General features: G+C 37.3%; 3 protein-coding genes and 1 long non-coding RNA gene across 7 annotated transcripts; 3 read left to right on the top strand and 1 right to left on the bottom strand.

Annotated features, from left to right (window-relative positions):
* Positions 1 to 366: 366 nt before the first annotated feature.
* Positions 367 to 929, top strand: LOC111487432. Its single transcript, XR_002719070.1, has 2 exons — positions 367 to 537; positions 646 to 929. It is a non-coding gene; the product is annotated as an uncharacterized LOC111487432 (long non-coding RNA).
* A 3,245-nt stretch (positions 930 to 4,174) lies between these two features.
* LOC111487584 (elastin-like) lies at positions 4,175 to 8,909 on the top strand. Its single transcript, XM_023135034.1, has 4 exons — positions 4,175 to 4,286; positions 4,453 to 6,077; positions 6,139 to 8,675; positions 8,786 to 8,909. The coding sequence occupies exons 1-4, from the start codon at positions 4,175 to 4,177 to the stop codon at positions 8,907 to 8,909; spliced, it is 4,398 nt and encodes a 1,465-aa protein (XP_022990802.1).
* Positions 8,910 to 12,940: 4,031 nt separating this feature from the next.
* LOC111487400 lies at positions 12,941 to 13,754 on the bottom strand. Its single transcript, XM_023134785.1, has 2 exons — positions 13,431 to 13,754; positions 12,941 to 13,273 (listed from the first exon to the last, which is right to left on the bottom strand). The coding sequence occupies exons 1-2, from the start codon at positions 13,673 to 13,675 to the stop codon at positions 13,123 to 13,125; spliced, it is 396 nt and encodes a 131-aa protein (XP_022990553.1). The 5' UTR covers positions 13,676 to 13,754; the 3' UTR covers positions 12,941 to 13,122.
* A 1,371-nt stretch (positions 13,755 to 15,125) lies between these two features.
* Positions 15,126 to 19,924, top strand: LOC111487398 (vacuolar protein sorting-associated protein 9A-like). Of its 4 annotated transcripts, none has more exons than XR_002719064.1 (6): positions 15,126 to 15,348; positions 16,429 to 16,576; positions 16,979 to 17,149; positions 17,965 to 18,144; positions 18,436 to 19,543; positions 19,740 to 19,924. XR_002719064.1 is itself a non-coding variant. In XM_023134784.1 (6 exons), the coding sequence occupies exons 1-5, from the start codon at positions 15,257 to 15,259 to the stop codon at positions 19,273 to 19,275; spliced, it is 1,431 nt and encodes a 476-aa protein (XP_022990552.1). In that variant the 5' UTR covers positions 15,126 to 15,256; the 3' UTR covers positions 19,276 to 19,319; positions 19,398 to 19,924. The 4 variants fall into 4 exon arrangements, 2 of the variants coding, with proteins under 2 accessions (XP_022990552.1, XP_022990551.1); XR_002719063.1 differs by having other exon boundaries at positions 19,692 to 19,924; XM_023134784.1 differs by having other exon boundaries at positions 18,436 to 19,319; positions 19,398 to 19,924.
* The last annotated feature ends 4,041 nt before the right edge of the window (positions 19,925 to 23,965 follow it).

The raw sequence follows: 23,965 nt of genomic DNA, 5'->3' as shown, positions 1-23,965 counted from the left end.
TTTTTTTTAATTAGAGTATTAATGAAAGTAATAAATTTTTAAGATATTTTAAAAATATTATTGAAAGTTGAAACGCTTTTTTTTTTATTTCTTTTTAGACAATTTACATTTACAGAGTACTTTTATTAATCTAAAGCAAAAATTTAAAACCTTCATTAATGTTTACCACTACGATGCCGACACCTGGTGATCTACAACCATCCAACGGTTCAAATTAGTTGTAAATTCAACTTTTATTTAGAATATGGAATAATTATAGAAGCCACTCAATTGGCATCTGGCCGCTAAAACATCCAAGTTCATCGTCAAAGCGTCGGCGGCCACATTACTCTATTTAGTGCCAAAAGGCTTCAATTCCCGGTCCAGTTTAACCATGGATGAATTTGTTTGACTTTTGGTTAAAGATGAACTCCGATTTGACTCAATTTGTTTGGTAATTGCATGAGTTTTCGCCAATAATCAAACAGAGCCCTAAGTTTGTGGCATCGCTTTTGATGGGGAGCGACGAATCGGGAATGTTGCAGAGAAATGAATGCGGTAAGATTTCGACACATCGAAACACCTTTTCGATTTCCTTTTGTTAGCAGAAAGATTGCAATAGATTAGAGTAGCGGAATTTTTCGATATTTGATTTCTTTTTTAAAGAGGAAGTGTCTGGATTTGTTCGTTGCATTGAATGTGGACGGAATTTGAGCTATCTTCTCAAATCTTACAGTTGTTTGTGTACTGGTTATAAATTAATTTAGGAATAGGAGGATCCTTCCTTCGAAAAGAAACCCTAGAAGCCATCGAGTGTGGAAAAGGGGGGAAACTGGTTATGGACTTGAACGCTAATGGGATATTTCTTTTACTTTTTTTAGTTCTATTCTCTTTTTGCATTTCTTTTCAATAAAGTAATGGAGAACTTATGAACCTTTTCCTACTTTCCTGTACTTTTTTCTTCATGGTTTCCTGACTGAGCAAAAGTGCCCCAAGTGCGATTTGTTGAGCTATTGAACTCCTCCACTATGGATGGTTTGCAGGAGGAGCTGGGAAAATAAGACATGTAGTCTCTTTTTACCATCCATTATTGAGCTATAAACCCAACCATGGTGGCCATGTTTTTGGGAATTGACATGCATGGCTAGAGGATAACTGTAACTGTTCAAGCTCATTCTAGTAGATAGTGTCCTATTTGAGCTCTCTTTTGGACTTCTCCTCAAAGTTTTTAAAATTGATAGGGAGATGTTTCCACACTCTTATAAAGAATGTTTTGTTTGCTTTTGCAACCAATGTGAGATCTCACAATCCACCTCATTCGGGGCCTAGCGTTCTCGCTGGCACACCGCTCCGTGTCCACCCCCTTCGAGGCTCAGCGTCCTCGTTGGCACACCACTTGGTGTTTGATTCTGATATCATTTGTAATAACGCAAACCTTGGTATCATAGCCAGGTCGGACTAACCCTCTTCATAGTAGATGCATTTTAAAACTTTGAGGGGAAGTTTGGAAGGGAAAAACTTAAAGCTCAAACAAGACAATATTTACTAGCAGGGAGTTTGGAATGTTGTTTTTTTCGCCCAGTATGAGGTCCCATTATAGAGAAACTTTTATTAGAAAAGGGCGTTACAATGTAGCTTGTACTTTTAAACTATTTGATGTATGATAGTGTGAGAGAAAAAGATTTTCAAATCTAACCCATTCTTATAATAGCCAGACAGTTTCTTATGAGAGGATTTTTTGTTTGTAAAAGTGAATTCTCCATATGAGTTCCTGGTTTCCCACAGCTTGTTGAATCATATGTCCTATTCGATTGTCTTTATATAATTTCGACCCTTGTATTGAATTGAAACATCTGATCACATTCTTAGACTTCTATTTGCTTGTTCTTTAAAACCCCTAAAGAAATGTCAGACAAATGCAAACTTTGACAGCTTGTGAAGAAAAGTATACATGGGCCTAACTGATACTGAAGTTTTTCTTGGATCTCTTTCAGTGTAAGGTCTTGTCCTGATTAGTGAGTGGCCCACGAGGTGAATTTTTGACATTACTTAGTCTTACAATCTTAGAACAGAAGCTTTCTCACATGGCCAGTTCTAGGCAAATTAGTAACGAAATATTAATAGTTGTGCACCCAAGTCAATGCCTTCTCAAACATTAATAGTTGTTATGGTAGAGAATATCGACACTTCACACCAAATTAATGGGTTTCTTCCATTGTTTTTTCTTCTGTGTTTTCCTCACACAGGGGAACCTCAAGGGGCCCTTCCAATATTTTAACTTGAACACAATAGAGATTGACATTAGAAAGCTTTCATCTTCATGCAACAATACTCAGTACATTCACAAGGTGGGGGGTTCAAATGAAAAGACATTCTTAGTGCAGATGATTCTCTAAGAACATTCCAAGGATCAATCGAAGTCCTGGAAGTTGGTCTCGGGAATTTAATCTTCCCGATACTCCTCTAGATACATATGGACATTGAACACTATGTACTTTCGAATTTACTATACATATATACTCATCTAGGATGTATATATCATGGACACTGGACACTATCGTGGTCCGGAAACCGACTTTAGAATTCTTTTGAAACCACACTAGGGATTCCATGAGAGCTTATATTCAAAGTAGACAATATCATATCATTGTAGAAAGTCGTGGTTTCTAACAGGTATGGAATGATCCAACACAAATCTAATAGTTTCTCCTCTTGCATTAAAATTGAGCAGAGGATAACGCAAATGAAATTAACGCATAAAAAAATCTAAAAAATCTCATCGCATTCCTGTAATTCCTCTGCAAGAATTGATACCCAAATTGTTAAATAAGTGAAAAACCATGGGCGCACGAGACATGTCTTCCACATTTTGATCATGCTGATGCGTGAGAGATAGTGTGTATATAGAAATTCAATGTTTAGGTGATAAGTTGGCAAAAACAAAAAGAGAAGGGTGTATCATCCAACACACCATATAATGTATGCATGAAAGTTAAGCTAAGACATAGGTAAGATAGATGCAACGATGTAAACATGAGTGTTAAAGATAAGTTTGTTGAAGGGTTGGATAGGTCTAGGTCTTAACCTCAAAAGGGAATTTGTGCATGTGGTTTTGGAGTCAAGTTTGAACATACAAAATATGAATGCTCACGAAATTTGGTGTCGATCGGACACCAAACATAGACTCGACGACACTTTTGCCAAAATAATGGATACACCTGCCAGATTGGAAATACTTCAAAATGTACCATAGGAGGAGACATGGTATAAACTATCCATCACCCTTGGATCTTATGGCCTAAGCAAGCTACCATGTGGCACATGCGTGTGTCACAGTGAGGGCAATCATTCACTGCGAGATGAGTATCTCGAGCAACTTTCTTTGAAATGAGTCTTTCAAGGATAATGTCGGATGACACAGGTGTGCCGTCATTGCACCTGAGCCCATGTGTCGGAGGTTGGATCATATACATGCTATTTGATACAGAGTCTGTAAATGGTATGACATGGATCAAGAGGGTCCAATACCTTAATAGAACCTAGATGGATGAATGTTCAGAATGTCCCAATATTATGAACAGCACATGAACTCGTTCTCGATAGGCAAGACCAAGCAAATTATGATGGTCGATGGCATCTCAAGACTTGAGATGACATCATGATATGAAGGTCGTGTCAATTGGGAACCAAGATGAGATTTGAGATGCAACATTGTACACGAGAGATCTTGTCCCCAAGTAGAGGCAAGGTCAAATTGAGTAATGTGGCCAGTTTAAATTGCAGATGATTGAAAATGTATGTGCAGTCGTGTGTGGTTGAACAAGCTTTGATTTTGATTCATACCAGCTGTGTTCGGTGAGTAAAAACAAATCTTGTCTAACGTCCATAAAACTACAAAGATAAAGATAAAAATGAATATGGGCTACAAAGTCCAATTTGGAGGATGTAGTGGATAATAATTATGAATATTAATTATAAACTTTTCATATACAAAACATTATTAAAATATCCAACTATAATTCTCAAAAATTAAAGAAAAATTAAAGAAATGCATTAATGCATGTTTTTCTTTTTCTATCTTCAAAATTGTGGAAATAAAAATAGATTGATTAGAAAATTGGAGACGCCATGGCATCACAATGGTCGGAATAAAGCAAGAAGGGTGAGAAGAAGCGGCGTGATTAGGTTACAGAAAATGGTGAAAGATGGGGCATCTGACGGTGCCGGCACCGGTGAGTCCTCATCCGATGGTTCCAACGGTGCTGGTGGCCCTTTCGGAGCACTTCTTGGCGGCACTTCTGGTGCGGGTGGATTAACTGCAACCATAAGAAAAAACATAATTACAAAGATGGTCCCTATATTTGGCAATATTTTTTATTGTACTTTTGTTTTTGGGATTTTACAATTATATCCACAGTTTGAAAAGAAAGTGGGGTTCTGTAACCGTACCTGGAGCAGGCGTCTGAACCATAGTTGGAGCAGGCACTGGCGCTCCTGTACCGGGAGCTCGTGATGGCGCTCTACTACCTGGAAATGGCGTAGGCGCTCCAGTACCGGGAGCTCGCGATGGCGCTCTACTACCTGGAAATGGCGTAGGCGCTCCAGTACCGGGAGCTTGCGATGACGCTCTACTACCTGGAAATGGCGTTGGCGCTCCAGTACCGGGAGCTCGCGATGGCGCTCTACTACCTGGAAATGGCGTTGGCGCTCCAGTACGGGGAGCTCGCGATGGTGCTCTACTACCAGGAAATGGCGTTGGCGCTCCAGTACCGGGAGCTCGCGATGGCGCTCTACTACCAGGAAATGGCGTTGGCGCTGAAGCACCGGGAGCTCGCGATGGCGCTCTATTACCTGAAAATGGCGTTGGTGCTGCAGCACCTAGAGCTCTCGATGGCGCTTTACTACCTGGAAATGGAGTTGGTGCTGCGGCACCAGGGGCTTGCAATGGCACTTTACTACCTGCAAATGTCGTTGGTGCTGCAGCACCGGGGGCTCGCGATGGCGCTTTACTACCTGGAGTTGTCGTTGGCGCTACAGCACCGGGAGCTTGCGATGGCGCTGTACTACCTGAAAATGTAGTTGGTGCTGCGGCTCGGGGAGCTTGTGATGGCGCTTTAGTACCTGCAAATGACATTGGCGCTTCAGCACCGGGGGCTTGCGATGGCGTTTTACTATCTGGAGTTGTCGTTGGCGCTACAGCACCGGGAGCTCGTGATGGCGCTGTACTACCTGAAAATGTAGTTGGTGTTGCGGCACGGGGAGCTTGCGATGGCGCTTTACTACCTGGAAATGGCATTAGCGCTGCTGCACCGGGAGCTCGTGATGGCGCTGTACTACCTGAAAATGTAGTTGGTGTTGCGGCACGGGGAGCTTGCGATGGCGCTTTACTACCTGGAAATGGCATTAGCGCTGCTGCACCGGGAGCTCGTGATGGCGCTTTACTATCTGGAGTTGTCGTTGGCGCTACAGCACCGGGAGCTCCCGATGGCGTTGTACTACCTGAAAATGTAGTTGGTGCTGCGGCTCGGGGAGCTTGCAATGGCGCTTTACTACCTGCAAATGGCATTGGCGCTTCGGCAACAGGGGCTCGTGATGGCGCTTTACTATCTGGAGTTGTTGTTGGCGCTACAGCACCGGGAGCTCGTGATGGTGCTGTACTACCTGAAAATGTAGTTGGTGTTGCGGCACGGGGAGCTTGCGATGGCGCTTTACTACCTGGGAATGGCATTAGCGCTGCTGCACCGGGAGCTCGTGATGGCGCTTTACTATCTGGAGTTGTCGTTGGCGCTACAGCACCGGGAGCTCCCGATGGCGTTGTACTACCTGAAAATGTAGTTGGTGCTGCGACTCGGGGAGCTTGCGATGGCGCTTTACTACCTGCAAATGTCGTTGGTGCTGCAGCACCGGGGGCTCGCGATGGCGCTTTACTGCCTGGAGTTGTCGTTGGCGCTACAGCACCGGGAGCTCGCGATGGTGCTGTACTACCTGAAAATGTAGTTGGTGCTGCAGTTCGGGGAGCTTGCAATGGCGCTTTACTACCTGGAAATGGCATTAGCGCTGCTGCACCGGGAGCTCGTGATGGCGCTTTACTATCTAGAGTTGTCGTTGGCGCTACAGCACCGGGAGCTCCCGATGGCGTTGTACTACCTGAAAATGTAGTTGGGAGTTGTCGTTGGCGCTACAGCACCGGGAGCTCCCGATGGCGTTGTACTACCTGAAAATGTAGTTGGTGCTGCGGCTCGGGGAGCTTGCAATGGCGCTTTACTACCTGCAAATGGCATTGGCGCTTCAGCAACGGGGGCTCGTGATGGCGCTTTACTAACTGGAGTTGTTGTTGGCGCTACAGCACCGGGAGCTCGTGATGGCGCTGTACTACCTGAAAATGTAGTTGGTGTTGCGGCACGGGGAGCTTGCGATGGCGCTTTACTACCTGGAAATGGCATTAGCGCTGCTGCACCGGGAGCTCGTGATGGCGCTTTACTATCTGGAGTTGTCGTTGGCGCTACAGCACCGGGAGCTCCCGATGGCGTTGTACTACCTGAAAATGTAGTTGGTGCTGCGGCTCGGGGAGCTTGCAATGGCGCTTTACTACCTGCAAATGGCATTGGCGCTTCAGCAACGGGGGCTCGTGATGGCGCTTTACTAACTGGAGTTGTTGTTGGCGCTACAGCACCGGGAGCTCGTGATGGCGCTGTACTACCTGAAAATGTAGTTGGTGTTGCGGCACGGGGAGCTTGCGATGGCGCTTTACTACCTGGAAATGGCATTAGCGCTGCTGCACCGGGAGCTCGCGATGGCGCTTTACTATCTGGAGTTGTTGTTGGCGCTACAGCACCGGGAGCTCCCGATGGCGTTGTACTACCTGAAAATGTAGTTGGTGCTGCGACTCGGGGAGCTTGCGATGGCGCTTTACTACCTGCAAATGTCGTTGGTGCTGCAGCACCGGGGGCTCGCGATGGCGCTTTACTACCTGGAGTTGTCGTTGGCACTACAGCACCGGGAGCTCGCGATGGTGCTGTACTACCTGAAAATGTAGTTGGTGCTGCAGTTCGGGGAGCTTGCGATGGCGCTTTACTACCTGCAAATGGCATTGGTGCTTCAGCACCGGGGGCTCGCGATGGTGGTTTACTATCTGGAGTTGTCGTTGGCGCTGTTCTACCTGAAAATGTAGTTGGTGCTGCAGCATGGGGAGCTTGTGATGGCGCTTTACTACCTGGAAATGGCATTAGCGTTGCTGCACCGGGAGCTCGTGATGGCGGTTTACTATCTGGAGTTGTTGGTGCTCTTGATGGCGCTATACTACCTGAAAATGTAGTTGGTGCTGCAGCACGGGGAGCTTGCGATGGCGCTTTACTACCTGGAAATGGCATTAGTGCTGCTGCACCGGGAGCTCGCGATGGCGCTGTACTACCCGAAAATGTAGTTGGTGCCGTGGCACGGGGAGCTTGCGATGGCGCTTTACTACTTGGAGTTGTCGTTGGCGCTGCAGCACCGGGAGCTTGTGATGGGGCTTTACTACCTGGAGTTGTCGTTGGCACTGCGGCAATCGGAGCTCGTGATGAGGCTTTAGTACCTAGATTTGTTGTTGGCCCTGCTGCAACTGGAGCTCGCGATGGCACTTTACTACCTGGAGTTGTCGTTGGCGCTGCAGCAACGGGAGCTCGTGAAGGCGACTTACTACCTAAAATTGTCGTTGGCGCTGCGGCAACCGGAGCTCGCGATGAGGCTCTACTACCTGGAATTGTCGTTGGTGCTGCAGCATGGGGAGCTCGCAATGGGGCTTTACTACCTGGAGTTGTCATTGGTGCTGCAGCACGGGGAGCTCGCGATGGGGCTTTACTACCTGGAGTTGTTGTTGATGCTGCAGCAACAGGAGCTCGCGATGGCGTTTTACTACCTGGAGTTGTTGTTGGCGCTGCGGCACCGGGAGCTTGCGATGGCGCTTTACTACCTCGAATTGTCGTTGGCGCCGCAGCAACCGGAGCTTGCGATGGCGCTTTACTACCTCGAATTGTCGTTGGCGCCGCAGCAACCGGAGCTCGCGATGGCGCTTTACTACCTGGAACTGTCCTTGGCGCTGCAGCAACAGGAGGTCGCGAAGGCGCTTTACTACCGGGAACTGTCCTTGGCGCTGCAACACTAGGAGCTCGCGAAGGCGCTTTACTACCTGGAACTTTCCTTGGCGCTGCAGCACCAGGAGCTCGAGAAGGCGCTTTACTACCTGTAATTGTCGTTGGCGCTGCGGCAACGGGAGCTTGCGATTTACTACCTGGAACTGTCCTTGGCGCTGCAGCAACAGGAGCTCGTGATGGCGCTTTACCACCTGGAAATGTCGTTGGCGCAGGCGCAGGCGCTGGCGCTTTACTATATGAAACTGTAGCAGGGGCCATACCAGGGGGAAGACGAACTGCAAAGAAAAGAAAAATAAAACCTCGATTCGAAGCAGACAAACAAATTTCAAACAAGAATAAAATCAAACGCACTGCCGCAATTAGAAAGCGGAGTAGAAATTCCACAAGTCGCAGGAAGATCAATCGCTTTAGTAACATTCAATTGAATCCCCAAGCTCTCACTCTGCTTCAACGCAACGCACATACATTTAGCGTTCCATTTCAACACACTTTCCACATTCTTGCAGCAAACTTTCGAGGGCATCATCATCGTGCTCCCGATCGTGATGTAATTCACGCACGGCAGTATCGCATACACCACTGCTGGGCAATCCACCGCACTTGGAAGAGGCGACAACGGCAAGGCAGCACTCGCTATTATATTTTCATTGCAAATCCATATTGCTGCAATGCAGCTCAAGAACAGAGCCAAACTCTGAATCATCGCCATTGCCATTGCTTGAATGCGATCCAATTAAGATCGTTGAGTTATTGTCGAAAACAAGCTGGTTGCTATTTAATGCAAGAAATTGGGATTGAAATGGCAGTTTTTTCGGAATCTATTAAGAACACATTTAATTTTTTAATTTCTTTTGTTTTTTTGTGGTGTTCTGTGAAACATAAATTTCCCAATGTTGAATGAGTGGTTTTCGGGGAGATGGATCCTATATTACTGCAGCTACAGCGGGTCAACATCTTGACCATTTTCCCTTCTATAATTCAAATTCTATGTTTTTATTTTTCATTATTATATATATTTAATAAATAGATATTCATAATTATTGTATTTTATTAACGGGTAGGGATGTACATTTAACTCGGGGCTGGAAACCAACTTCGATCGTCATTAAACATTATATTATACTAAAATATTATTATAAATTTTTTATAGAAATTATCTATTAAAAATTTATTTGAAATTAATATTTAATATATATGAAGAGAAATGTGAAATCATTATTATTCGATGTATTTCTGGCAACGGAAGAGAAATAAATTGAATAATAAATTATTATTTATTTTATCATGTTTATTTCAATGGGCTTACATCCCAACTTGGTGGGCCTCATATATTTACATCAATATGTTCAAAATTTTATTTATTTATAATTTTCATCTATAAAGTTCTTCGAAAAATTATTTTTAATTTTCGATAAGCAAAACACGATAAATTATAAAGTTTATATAATTGAGCCAATGAAAAGGAAAGTACATCATTATTTGACGTAGATAGTAACTTTTAATTCTTTTAAATATTTCTTAGTCATCATATTTTCAGAATCACTCTCATTTGGACGTGATATCGATTCATTCATATACCTCTCATTTACTCGAGTGTCACCATTGAAGTCATAAAGTCATGTCTCAAACTTGGGTTTGAGTTCTGAAGTAAGAATAATGGTGTTGAATTTCACGGAATAAAAGTAGTGAGAAATGGACTCAACTTGTACAAATAAGGGGTTTGGGACTCGAAAACTGGCCTTACTCAACAAGCACCGTTATTAGTCAGGCTATTTCCTTCTACTCAGTGAAGATTCTACGATAAGGTGATGTCATCTTTCTTTCCAACCGTCATACGTACTGCTTAAAAAAATGAGTGCCGAATTTGCGAAAATGACATCCACATAAAAGGACCGGGACTATAATATGCTTTAAATATATATTTTTTAATTTTTGTTTCTATAAATTAAAGTGGCCAACTTGGGCAACCAGCTTCTATTTTATAACTAAATTGGCTCTAAATATTAGAAAACCATAGCCACACATTTATCATAAAGATTAATAAAAATGGAGTAGTTTTTACCTAAAAACATTGTTTTTTTTAATAAAAAGTTATTTATTATTATATTATTACTTAAAAAAAAAACATCCAAATTGGCTAATAAAGTACCTTTTTTAAAACTGATTATAAATTAAAATTTCTAAAAAAAATTGATTTTTTTAATAAATTCTTATTAATTTCCATCTAACCCTAATTTTTCACGCTTAAATCTAAATTTTATTTATTTTATATTATATGTTTTAAAAATACGAGTGTGACATCTGAGTAACAGAGAGGTATGTGAATGAATGAAGACTAGATTTGAATTAGAGCGATTACGAGAATAGGATAACTAAGAAATACTTAAAGAAAATGAAAGTACCAATAACGTGCCACTTTTCTTTTTGGTAGATAATCATAAGAACTTCATGATTAAACGTGTTTTACTTGGAATAATTCTATATTATGCGATCTTCTATGAATTTTTATGAGATGCATTTGAGTAAGGACAAAACAAATTAGAAAGACTCGTGTTGGTCTATGGGAATAGTCTTATATAAGATCCAAGCCCACCGCTAGTAGATATTGTTCTTTTTGGGTTTTCTTTTCCGGACTTCTCTTTGAAATTTTTAAAACGTGTTTACTAGGTAAAGGTTTTCACACCCTTACAAAGAATGTTTTGGTCCCTTATCCAATAAAAAATGAAGAATAGGTAACGTAACTATGTTGCATGTGAATATCGGGGTCATCAGGTGCTAAATCCAAATTTTAAATCTTAGGCACGGGTCGTTATAGCAATTTTCGATCGAAATGATCTTCCCTCACTTTAGGAAGGTCGATGATTAATGGTAAAGAATTACATGTGTTGTTTACTAAGTTCTAGACATTGATTTTGTGACTTTTTAATGTAACATTTTTATGGAGATTTCCAACATGGTACACACATGTACTTGTCCCCTTGTCCCCCCCTTTTGTATAACTTTACATATATTTTTAAAAACTTGCCACTTCCTAGGTGACTATGCAACCATATCGATGTTGTTAAACACGGAAAGTTCGTATCTCTCGACCTACCATTAATATTACCATTCTTATTAGTTCAAAGTTCAATGTTTGAATCTCTTATAAAAATACGCCGATAGAGTGTTTAGAATCTCTAGCTTTAGATCAAACTATCTATGCTTATATTAATCAATATTTCAATTATAATCTCTATAATTACATCATTATGTCTATGAAAAAAAAAATACAGATTCCGTATAAGTTAAACGATTCACGTGAGCAATTTCATATTTATAATGACATGTATTAAACAAAAAAAAAAAGGGTGTTCAATAATCGAACCACGCTTGTGCGGAATCCAAGCTTGTTCGATCACATACGCTGCCTACGTGTGCATGTTCAATCGTCTGCGACATAACCAACTTGACTCTACACTAGGCCAAGTCATTCGGCTCGACCTTCCCCCTACTCGAGGCCAAAGTCTCTCAATGCACCGTCGCATCTCAACTATAAACTTAATCAACCCAACTCATGGATTGAACTATGAACTTATTTAGATTTAATTGGGTCTTATAAAACTAAATTGGATCGAATCCAATTAAATTTTTGTATTAATTAAAATCAAAATTTATATAAATAAATTATTGGGGTTCACAAATAATTATGAAATCATGAACTTTTATTTTTATTTTTTATTTTAAAAAATGGACAATAGAGATGAGTGAGCATAATTAATTGTCATTCATTCATGATCATCAACATCAACTAAGTCTTGATTGGCTGCTAAATCAATTAAATATGACCATTTTATTGTTTAATATTTATTACTTAATTATAATATTAAATTATTCTCATTTGTTTAAAAAATTACTAAAATATTTACTATAGATATTTACCATTTTCTGAATTTAGTTCAAGATAATTATTATAACCGTTTGAAATAACCATCAGTAGATAATGTTTGCTTTAACCTATTACATATAACTGTTTGTCTCATAGTTGTAAAACACGTCTGTTAGGGAGAGGTTTTCACACCATCATGCTTCATTCCCCTCCTTAACCGACGTGTAGCAACTATATTTTATCATATGCTTCTAATTTTGAAGATTTATATATATATATATATATATATATATATATATATATATAAAAGTAATATTACAGAATTTAAAATAATAAAAATATTCTCATATTTTATAATTTAGTTTTTTTTTTTTTTGGTACACTTAACTAACATTAAAGTCTTTGATCAAGTGGAACCACTAAAATTGAAATTTTCATATTTTTAATATTATTTCTTCGAATTTTAATTTTTTTAAACATCAATTTCTAAGTTTCAACAACTATACATTAATTTGAAAAAAACATTTCATATATCAAATCATGTTGACCTTTTTAATTAATTTTGCTCCACCATTTAAAATAACATGAGCTTATTATCGATAAATAATTAATCATTTTAATTAATTTAATTCTCAAATAATACCATATTTAATTTCCAATAATAGATTATTACAATATTTCCACGTATGAATTAAAGTCCTCGACCCAAAAAGTCTATTTTGTCCCCAAACAAAGAAGAAAAAGACGATTTTGTCCCATCCAATTATCTTGATCAATTCAATTACACAATTATTTCTAAAAATTAAAAAAAAAATCGATTGATTTGATTTTTGGTCGGTTTAATCGATTTAACTTATTTGTTTTTGGACCATCACTTCAATTATTGCGAAAATTGATTATGGTGTCCTTTATTTAATAAATAATAATAATAATAAAAATAAATAAAATTAGGAATATTAAACAGAAAAACATTAATTTAAATTAGAGGGTAATATTCACATTCACATACAGCAGCTCCAAAATTTGTTACCCCATTTAAGTACGCAGAAACATCTTTATATATATATATATATTTTTTTTTTATATGCGTTGATAGATGGCTGGAGCGGTGGCGGCTGCTTTAAATCTGGAAGTAATCTATGGCGGCTACACGGCGGCGACAGTCTCGCCATTAATTGCAGAGACTTTTGTTACGGCGGTCGGGCCTGACGGTCCTTTCTTCGAATACTTTTCCTTCGCCTCGTCCTGATTCATCTGCTGCTGCCGGCACTCTGCACTACAAAAAGCGCTCTCGCCCCTGTTTCCACACGGCCGCACCGAAAATCGCATCAATTTCACTCAACAATTCCATCACTTACACCGATTTACAAGATTCAAGGAGAAATTTCGATCAATTTCTTGTTAAAATTTTACTGTGCCCTAGAAAAGGTATTTAATCGATACTTTTTACTTACTTGTACATGTATATGTCACGGCCGGAAACGAGGCGGCGGCGGCAGAGGCAGCAAGCACGGAGATGCTGAGACGACCAAGGAAACTCATCGGAATGTCTCCGATTGTTTCTCGGCGAGAGCATGGAGAGAAGGCGGTGATCGTAGGAGGTGTTAGGGCTTTCGATTGGTGGAGGTTCTGCGACGTCGAAGAGGATCTCCTTCTCGCTGGAGGATCTCTTGATTGGGAGCCTCTTTGGCGGCGGCATAGTTGTTCTCCGACGACGTTAGAGAGAGAAAGTGGGTTAAGAGAGAGAGAGAGAGAGAGAGAGAGAGAGAGAGAACGGGAACTGAGAAGCGGAGGAGGAGGAGAAGTGGATAAAAAGAGAACCAGCGAGTGAGGAGTGAATCTGGACCGTACGATGTGGCTGACAGTGACGACCAGTTCTAAATATTTGGAAATACACGTCAGCTCCTTCATTATTTTCTTTCTTTCCCATTTTCTAAAAAAAAAGAAAACAAAAGTTCGAAGACTTTTTTTAATTATATATATATATATATATTATGTATTTAACCAATTGAAAGCATCTTTAGAGTTTAGAATTATTATTATTATTATTTAAAAAAAATCTATATATATTATGTCTTTAAAATTCTTTTTTATTAGAAAATATTATATATGTTAGATTCGTTCCATAATTATTTAATTTTTGTAATTATTTTTACCTATATTTTAAAAAAGAAAATGTTGAAAAATAATAATAATAATATTAAAAAAAGCATTAAAATGTTGCAAGTGGCTAAAAAAGCGTTTTTTAATTAATTATTTTTGGGGCCCACTTATTTTTGATTTGGTCATCCATCCAAGAGTATGGAGAGAGAAGTTTTGGATGCTTATATCCACTTTCCGGTGTGCAACGCCAGCGGTCACTTTTAATGGATCTGATTGGTCCACGTGGATGTCGAGTACATGTCATCTCACACAGTAGGCAAAACAGCATCGAATTTTCCTAAAATATCATAATAATTGTTTACTTTTTCGAATAAAACATATTCTTTAAGTACAAATATAGCAAAATAACCCATTTTCCATTCCATGCTTCAATTAATATTCCGTGTAGGTTTAATAATAATTTAATGCCGCATTTTCTGTTTTATATATATATATATATATAATAAAATCTAGTAAAAATGATAAAAAAAAACATATTTATGTAAAATTAAGAGACTAAAAAATAATAATTAAAATAAAATAAATATTGAAATTCATATAAGAATGGAATATATGATAATTAAAATGACTTTAGTGTTTAAAAAGATTTTAAAAGTCATTAATATCTTATTTAATGTATTTTTCTTCAATAATGGGTTTTAAATCAATTTCCGAGATAGTTGTTTCTATCTTGTCTTAAAAGGTAAATAACTATTTTTAAAAAAATATATTTGAATAATTTTCAAATATTGAAAAAAAAAAAATACTGTCTCTATTTTATTTATTTATTTATTTTCTATTGGTTCATTGCAATTATTTCCTACAATTTCATAAAAGCATGAAACCATACATCGCTAGGTCCAAGATGTTTTCACTATTGGGCTGGGCTGGGCTCCAAACTTGGGTCCATTTTCTTATTTTGGGCCGGGAGTGGATTGTGTCAGCCCAGCCCAGCCCAGTTAATCATAATTTCGAGGACGTTAATTAATCGGAATTTAATTATGATCATGGCAAGGAGGTGCCTCTGTCGTCTTTTTGCTAAGAATTTTGTGCTCTCAGAGATTTTCGAGCTCAAAGATCTTCGACGACTAGTGAAGGATCGGGAGTTTGCACAGGAATTTTAGACGTCCGGTGGGGAATGGAGAACGCTGACGTCTTTTTAGGTCTGCATGATTTTCTTGAGCGTATGCGTCAACCATCAGCCTCAGATTTCGTCAAATCCATTAAAAGGTAAATTCGTCTTCCATTCGAACGATATGTGCAAACTATAGGATATTTGTTGACTTCAATTAGTGTTCACGTGATCTTTCCTTCAAATTTAATCTGATCTCTTTACACTTTAATTACAATGCTTGCTCCTTGTTCCTTTTCTCGCTCTTTCTTCTCGACCTTGAATTTCTTGCTATCTTAATCGGCTGTTTGTTTGTTTAAATACAATTCAAATTGATGAATTGTTGGAGAAAATTGTCGTGGTCATCATTGGAAGAAGTAAAGATGGACCTACGAATTAGCATAGTTGTGCAAGCTGAACTCAGTGCCTACTGTGATTTTTAGGTTGATAATGTTATTGATACATATGAGATAAGTGACAGTTACTTAACTTGATTGAGTTATCGCTAGAGATGAGCGTCCTCATTTGGGCTTTTGGTTATAGTTGCCCTCCGTTTTGTAGATTCAAATGCCTTCCCATGAAAGCCAAAACCAACCGATTCATTTTCTTCTAGAAGGAGAAAGCACTCTCATAAATGGAATCTCCGAGGGAGTAGCATTTATTGGTCTTTAAATGAAAATAACATATAGTTAGTACCTACTGACAGAGTTTCGTTATGGTGTTATGTGCAAGCTGAACTCAGCGCTTGTACAAGTGTAGATTCGAGAGATGGACATAATGGTAAAAGCATTGGATATAGCCAAATGGTTTCTAACTGAATACCCTTTTATACATCACCTGCATGGCATACTGTAATACCTGAAGTGACTACCAAATACCGAAGAATTTGGATAGTTTCAATCTTAAACTTTGTAAACACTCCTGCAGAAGATTTCTACACCTGTTATATACACACATGCGCGGATGTGCATATCTCTATGTGTATGCTTTAGTCTGTCGAGTTTCAGATCAATATGCATTTTGTAGCCTTATACTGTAAGAGTCTTGCGGTGATTACTCACGTTGATTGTTTAACTTCTGGATATAATCTTTTGTCAGGTGTATCTTTTTCTTAATTAGAGGATAATGTTATTGACTGTTGATTTTGAACAGTAATTAACATATTCATAAAGTTTTGACTAAACTCTTTATACTGGCAGCTTTATTGTATCATTTTCGAATAATGCTCCTGACCCTGAAAGGGACGGTGCCTCTGTACAAGAATTCTTTGCCAAAATGGAGGGAGCTTTCAGAGCTCATCCACTTTGGTCTGGTTGCTCAGAAGAAGAGCTGGAAAGTGCTGGTGAGGTAAGTTCACTACTATCGAAGAGTAAATATTTATAATTAATAATGATTTGTTTTTCACCCCAACGTTGAGGATGAGGTGAATTATTAATCAATCGGTAACATATCTGGACAAGGAGGGTTTAGTTTTAAAATAATATATTTACGTACAATCCATTTGATTGTTGAATATAGAAGCAATCTGAGTAAGACACATAATGATCCCATCCTTGCATAGTTAACTAATTAAAAAATTATGTTATAAACAAGCCAATACCTTTGGGAATACTCTGCAAATAAATAGTCTTCTCGGATGGATCCTACAATGCACACACTTTACTCCCCAAGTATGTGCTGCTTAAGTGATATTTATTTATTCACAGCATTTGTTCTCTCTTCTAATGCATGACCGTCTACGAAATGCAGGGATTGGAGAAGTATGTCATGACCAAGTTATATTCTCGTGTATATGCTTCGCTTGCAGATGATGTAAAAATTGACGAACAACTTTCTGATAAGATGGCATTGATTCAGCAGTTCATTAGGCCAGAAAATCTGGATATCAAACCAAATTTCCAGAACGAATCATCATGGTTGGTGAGTAAAGGTCAAAGTCAAGAGATCTTCATATAATTTTTGCATCAATCATCTCCTCTCTCGTGAAATTTACATCCTCATGATTATTTGTTTGTGCATAAAAAATCATACTTTGAAGTTAGTTGTTTCATTACATTTTTTGACCATTTTTTAGAATTGTTCATAAGTTCAAATCAGGAATCTAATTGACACTTTATCCAGTGATAGTTTATCATCTACGAAACATTTCCATGATAGATCTTTCCTATTTAGAAATTCAAGTATACATTAAAACTATGTATCTCAAACTATATAGCCTTGTTGTTTTCCTATTCTTGGGCAATGCCGAAGTGTAAATGGAATTGCTGGAGAACCTATTCTCAGATGAGCTGATACCTATCGGAATAAGTTGAGGACATAAGAGAAACGTTAAATTGTCATGTATATTTATTTTCAATGATTATGAAATCCCCTTGGTTCTGTAATGCATGATGGGCTTGGTCAAAACTTCTGTTATGAAAGTCCCCTAGGTTCCTGGAAAATTCTCTTGAGTTAAGTTTTTGATTTCCATGGGGAAGTTGTGGGAGAAAGAATGAAATACAAAATTTTCTAAGGCATTCTTGTTAAGGCGATATGATCAAAGTTTCTTCCACATAGGCTTGCTCTTACTCTTCTTTACTTCAAAGTTTGTTTTCAGCATGTCATGTTTTTTTTAGCTGAAACTTTCTGTTGAACTAGGTCATGCATTGCAATCATTACGTGGAATTTTCCACCATATGAATCTTTGTTGGTCATTAATACTAGTTTCACCTACATGTTTACATTTTTATTGGCAGCTTGCTCAGAAGGAACTCTTGAAGATTAACATGTACAAAGCTCCAAGAGACAAGCTTGTGTGTCTCCTTGGCTGTTGTAAGGTCATCAGTAACTTGCTACTTAATGCCTCTATTGCTTCAAATGAGAATTCTCCAGGGGCTGATGAGTTCCTTCCCGTCCTTATTTATGTTATCATAAAGGTGATGTATAATATGAATAGTTAAAGTTGGTTTGCCCATATCTATTACTTATGAAGAAACTCTTTCATGCTAGAGCATATATTCTTACATAGCGTTTGAAAATTTGTTGTTTCCTTATAGAAATGTCACCAACAAACTCTCATCATCTCTGTTTGGCATTAAACTGAAAAGTTGGTGGTAAACACCATACAAATTTTATTGTTTCACCTTTTAGGATATAGTTATCGTAGTACTATAGAAATTTCTGACATCATGCTCATAAATGTGTTTTTCATGCACAATCTCTTGTAGGCAAACCCTCCACAACTGCACTCAAATTTATTATATATACAACGGTACAGGGGACAATCCCGATTAACTGGAGAAGCAGCATATTTTTTCACAAACATACTCTCAGCCGAGTCCTTTATCTCAAACATTGACGCAAATTCCCTCTCAATGGAAGAAACCGAGTTTGAAAAAAACATGGAATCTGCTCGAGCACTCCTATCTGGGCTATCTACTGATGTTGAATCTTCTTCTAATAAAAGTAACTTGGATGAACGAGTTGCCCGTAATTCAGAACTTGTTGAAACCAGTTCTCAAGCTTCAAATTCTGGTACAGAACCTGCAGTTAGACCCAACTCCCCAGAATCAAAGCCAAGCACTGAGGGACCACATGTCAAATACCAGTCAACAGTAATGGAAGTTTCAACGCTCTCAGATTTGGAGAGCAAGGGTGCAGCTATGCTTTTAAATGATCACACAAGGAAGCAAGCCTTCCGAGATTATCCATATTTGTTTGCCCAAGTTGGGGATCTTACATTTAATGACGTAGAAGAGCTACTCAATCAATACCAACATGTAGTTTTCAAGTATGTTTCCCTTTCTAAAGGACTGAGTCTCAGATCTTCATCCCCATCTTCGTCTAGTTCTGAAATGCATTCCCACCACAATCCTGAATCTTTCAAAGAACCTGAAGATGTTAGAGACGTAACATCAAATGATGAGTCTGCTGGAGAGACACATACTATGATTGATGGCCCAGATGGAACCTCACTGTTTGGAGAAGAAAACGTTGGATCAGGGTTAATGCAAGACAAGGTAGTACTACCTCAGCATGAAGGAAACGACACGACATCCCTATCCTAGCACTGTCAACAACTTTTGTGGGGACCAATCGTCAAATGTTTTCAGTATGGTTATCTTGATTTAGTCCTCAAATTTCTGTCCATCTGCAATGAGCAATTGTCATGTTTAGGATCTGATCTCAGGCCGATGATGGGCATGGCAATGAAGAACAACAATGGAGATTTGGCCTTGATTTTGGATCTGGAGAAGTGACAGGAAATGAAATCCCCCAAGAAACAAACTAATGGCTGCCGGAGTGACAAATTTTCTTCCAAGCTTGCATCCACAAGTATGTTTCTCTACTTTTCCTCCATTTGTAACATTGTAGCAATTTCATTTAGGAGCATATTGATGAATTATTAGGCTAAACTTTATATCAATATACGTTGAGAATCACAATTCTTATGCAATTGGACATTTTTTGGCCATAATGCTAGACAAATCTCTGATTCTCATGCGTGGATATAACTTTCACTCAATAACAGAGGAATTGACAGCTGAGTAGAACTTGGAGACACGAGACGGAGCATGAGTATAAAGGTTAGTCTCATGGTAGTGATATTTTAGAAATAGCTTTTGCTGATTAGTAAGATGTAGAAATTCTATTTGATTTGATACACGAAAATTATTATAAATAGATGGCGGATTCCTAGTCAGAGCCTTTGTTACATTTGATGGTGACCTCTGTTTTATATTCAAACTTGGTATGATAGAAAGGTCAATAATTAGTGCTCACACCTAACACGTAATCAACAAACATGATCGATGTGTGTGTTTCATTACATTTGATTATTATTATATTTATGTATGGAAGTAGAACTACCGATACTTTATTTGATAATAGTCATTAACAGCATGCTTAATTTACGGATGGTTTTAAATAGTTCAGAATTATGTAGTCGATCTATTTTGACCAGTAGTTTTACTTACCTTAAAGGCTTTTATCTACACGTTTGTTCATTCAAGCTATCCCATTAATTTATGATCTTGAACCTAGGTTTCCCAAATTTATAGCTGAAACTGCACACACACTTAAAACACTTTCATTAATCCACGCGTAAATTAGATATAGGCTACATGAATGTAAGTTTCTATAACTTGTTCTTCAGTATAGCCAAAACCCGTTTAAGTCTAGGCTATATAAACTCATTAGAATTGTGGGGCAAAAGTGCCTTTAGAGAGTCAGGTAAGTAATAAAGGATTCAAAGCGAATGAATTCAAGTCTTGGTCGCTACCTATTTGGGATTTATATGTTATGATTTATCTTGATGAACAAATATAATAGGACTAGACAGTTATCCTGTGAGAATAATGGAGACTTTGTTAATTAGGAAGTTAGGTTCTTAGTCATTTCGAAAGTGAAGAAGAAAGTAGCATAGAGGATCAAACAAAAGCAGCCAACTCTATCTTGGTGCTTTACAACTACTGCTATTTAATGCCCATAACACATGCACGTTTGGGAAACTTGTCGATTAGTATTATTATTATTACTTTTGAAAGTTTTATGACATTTTAAAATCTTTGTTGGGGCCAAAAGGCATTAATAATTGAAATGCACAAAATGGCTGCTAGCTTTGCTTGATTGGTCAATCTTCGCACATGTGCCTTCCTACTTTCTGTTGCCTTTCTCCAAATAATAAACCTTCTTTTGCCTCTCATCCTCTACTGTTTTGGGGTTTTNACAAATATATACATATATTCAATGAAATATCAATTGATGGGTCGATATATTCAATATCATATATATCAATATCGATATTTAAAATTAAGATTTTGAAAATAAAATAACTTGACATATATAATTTATATTTACAAAAACATCTGTCATATATTTATAAAATTACAATTTTAATATCGATTATATGGGCAATAAAAATAAATTAACTCAATAATATATATATATATATTGTTTTTAAATAGCAAAACTCTAGTTAAGATAAATTAATAAATATATCCTTAAATTCCGTACTTTATAATAAATATTTTTAAAAGTTTAAAAATTTAAATATGTTTTTTAAGAATATTTTTTAAACAAGATCAAAATATTTTTATTAACTGGTAAAATAATTATTTATTAAAATTTGATGGAAAATGTTGGGGAGTGGTGAAATTGTAAAATTCACTTCACCTTTAAAAAAAGTATTGACAGAAAATAGTTATTATCCTTTTTTTTTTTTTACAAATATATATATATATATATATATATATATATATATATATATATATATATATATATTACTTTAATTCATCAAATATTCCGTCTTTTTTCTTGTTCTAGAGAATAGTATATTACTTCGACTCCCCAACTAACTGTAACGTTATTCGTCAGGGATCAAATATAGTTTAAGATTTTAACGATATTTTTAATACTAAATTAGTGTATGTAGCTCATTAGTATAGTCCCCGAAGTTTCTAAGTTCTATCAAATAGGCTCTTAAACTTTAAACAATGTCTAATAGATCTTAAAACTTTTGATTTAGTGTTTTGAAAAATATATAATAAGTTTCTTTTCTTTTGATTTTATCTTTCATAAGAAATCGAAAGCTTAATGTTATACAAATTTAATTTTATCTCTAGTATTTTGTTTAAAAAAAGTTAAATATTTTAATTAAAATTTCATATAGTTTAGAAATTTATTATATATTTTTAAAATTTTAGAAATCTATTAGAAACTACCACATTTTTATTTATCTATTTTAAGTGAATATAAAATGAGATCCATGTGTTAATTTAATAGGAAAAAATTAGAATAAAACGAGGTTCACATGTGTGCACCAACTAATTGACCATGATATGGTATCTGATTTTGGTTTTAAAAAAACAATAATTCAAACTATGCATTCAAGAATTAATAATTTTGTTGTTGATATCCTTAAAAAGTAATAATATAAAAAAATATATTTTAAAAAATTATAATAATTTCTCCATATTGAATTGTTTGTAGTTTAAAAAATATTTTAAAAAATTAAATGTAGTTTGAAGAAATGATGGGTTGTTTCAAGATACGTGGCCAAATGGTAACAATAAATAAATAAATAAATAAATAAGGTAAATAATGAAAAATTTCGGATAAATAATTTTTTTATAAAAAAAAATTTAAAAAGGCACATGATGAGTTTGGGATACCAAATGCGACTTTAGCGTGCTTCCCACGTGCCCACATGCTTCCTTTTCCTCAAGTTCATTCATCAGGTGGTTCTTTTTCACTAGCACGTGACTTACATATGCTCTACCTTCTGACGTGGCAAGTCCCCTTACCGTCCATCCATGGTCGATCTAAACCATCCACGTGTTTCGATCTAAACCATTCACAACTTGATAGTTTGATCAGCCAACAAATAAGTTCGTATGTAATGAGATGGGTAACTTATAAGAGTCATTTTATTTTAATTATTAAATCTTCATAGTACTTATAAAAACAATCTAAATGGAAATACGATTCCTTTAAATATCCAGTTAAATCTACGTGATTATAATACTTCTTTTACGAGAACAATTCAAACATAAGAACGTAAATACGCGTCTCGAAAGATTTTAACAAATTTCTGACTCGACATAAAACACACGAAACTAGAAACACATATGAACACAAAATAAAGTAGAATTAATGTAATAGCCCAAACCCATTGTAGTAGATATTGTCTATTTGGGTTTTCCCTAAAAAAATTTAAACGCATTTGCTCGAGAGAGAGGTTTTGACACCTTATAAAAAATGTTTTGGTCTCTCTCTAATCGACGTAGAATCTCACATATAATCTATTTTAAAACTAAGGGAAGGAGACAAAAGGCACAAAAGGCACATGATTTTACCAAAAGCAATGGGTATAGCGTGAGAAGTTGGCATGAACTAAAATAACTCGAAGAGAAAGAGAAATAGAGGACCACTCATTATTAAAGATTCTTCATTCACTTTACTCCAACTTAACCAAATTTCCACACACCACCAATCCAAATCCATCTTTACCTCATAATCTTTGACCCTTGACCCTCGGTCTCTCTCGTTGCTATCATTTCAATCGGGAAACGAAACAAGACGAAACCTTTCATTGTCATGTTAATCATTCTATACGTTAGAAAAATGATAATAATTTTTTATCTCGACGACTAATACCCCAAGTAAATTAATGAGACAAGGTAACATACCCATCAGTCTTTTAGTTGTAGAGGATATCAAAATTTAGTGTCCTTGAATTTAGACTTTTCTAGTATCGAGAAAGTTAGTACAACCTTATCCCACAATCTGGTTACGTTGAGTCCTAAGATGTCGAGATATTGACTTTTACCCATAGTAGACTATTAAGGATAGCGTAGGAACACATACCCTATATTGTAGTTTAGAGTTAAGGGTATTAGCTAATAGGTTTCACCGTGATATAGATGAAATAAAGTTTAGATTAGTTGATGTTTAGGATTAACGACGATAAACGGTGACGATGTGGACATTTTGATCCCTATTGCCCTCAAAGTTGATATTAATTTCAGAGCCAAACATTAATGTGTGGAGTATTTATTAACATCCCAAAAGAGCAACAAACCGGCAAGAGCCAAGACTCAATCAACGTTGTTCATATTTGACAAACTTCCATGGATTTTTAGTTCAATTTGATGACACTGCCAAGATTTTGGTTCCCATTTGGCCTTCTTTGTTAACTTCCCAATAAACCCTCTCTCTCTCCTCCTCTGTACAAAGCAGCTGAACCAGAGGAGGAGC

The sequence above is a fragment of the Cucurbita maxima genome, unplaced genomic scaffold (genome assembly GCF_002738345.1).
Source record: "Cucurbita maxima cultivar Rimu unplaced genomic scaffold, Cmax_1.0 Cma_Scf00012, whole genome shotgun sequence".
NCBI classification, from domain to species: domain Eukaryota; kingdom Viridiplantae; phylum Streptophyta; class Magnoliopsida; order Cucurbitales; family Cucurbitaceae; genus Cucurbita; species Cucurbita maxima.
This window is presented reverse-complemented; position numbering and strand designations above follow the sequence as displayed.

Bases quoted from the DNA above. Each gene is read 5' to 3' on its own strand.
- LOC111487584 (XM_023135034.1), top strand. From the start codon at position 4,175: ATGGTGAAAGATGGGGCATCTGACGGTGCCGGCACCGGTGAGTCCTCA. The intron at 4,287-4,452 runs GTGGATTAACTG...TCTGAACCATAG, and splicing joins TGGCGGCACTTCTGGTGCGG to TTGGAGCAGGCACTGGCGCT. The intron at 6,078-6,138 runs GTTGTCGTTGGC...CTGAAAATGTAG, and splicing joins ATGGCGCTTTACTATCTAGA to TTGGGAGTTGTCGTTGGCGC.
- LOC111487400 (XM_023134785.1), bottom strand. From the start codon at position 13,675: ATGCCGCCGCCAAAGAGGCTCCCAATCAAGAGATCCTCCAGCGAGAAG. The intron at 13,274-13,430 runs GTAAGTAAAAAG...GTGTGGAAACAG, and splicing joins CGTGACATATACATGTACAA to GGGCGAGAGCGCTTTTTGTA.
- LOC111487398 (XM_023134784.1), top strand. From the start codon at position 15,257: ATGGAGAACGCTGACGTCTTTTTAGGTCTGCATGATTTTCTTGAGCGT. The intron at 16,577-16,978 runs GTAAGTTCACTA...TACGAAATGCAG, and splicing joins AGCTGGAAAGTGCTGGTGAG to GGATTGGAGAAGTATGTCAT. The intron at 18,145-18,435 runs GTGATGTATAAT...AATCTCTTGTAG, and splicing joins TTATTTATGTTATCATAAAG to GCAAACCCTCCACAACTGCA.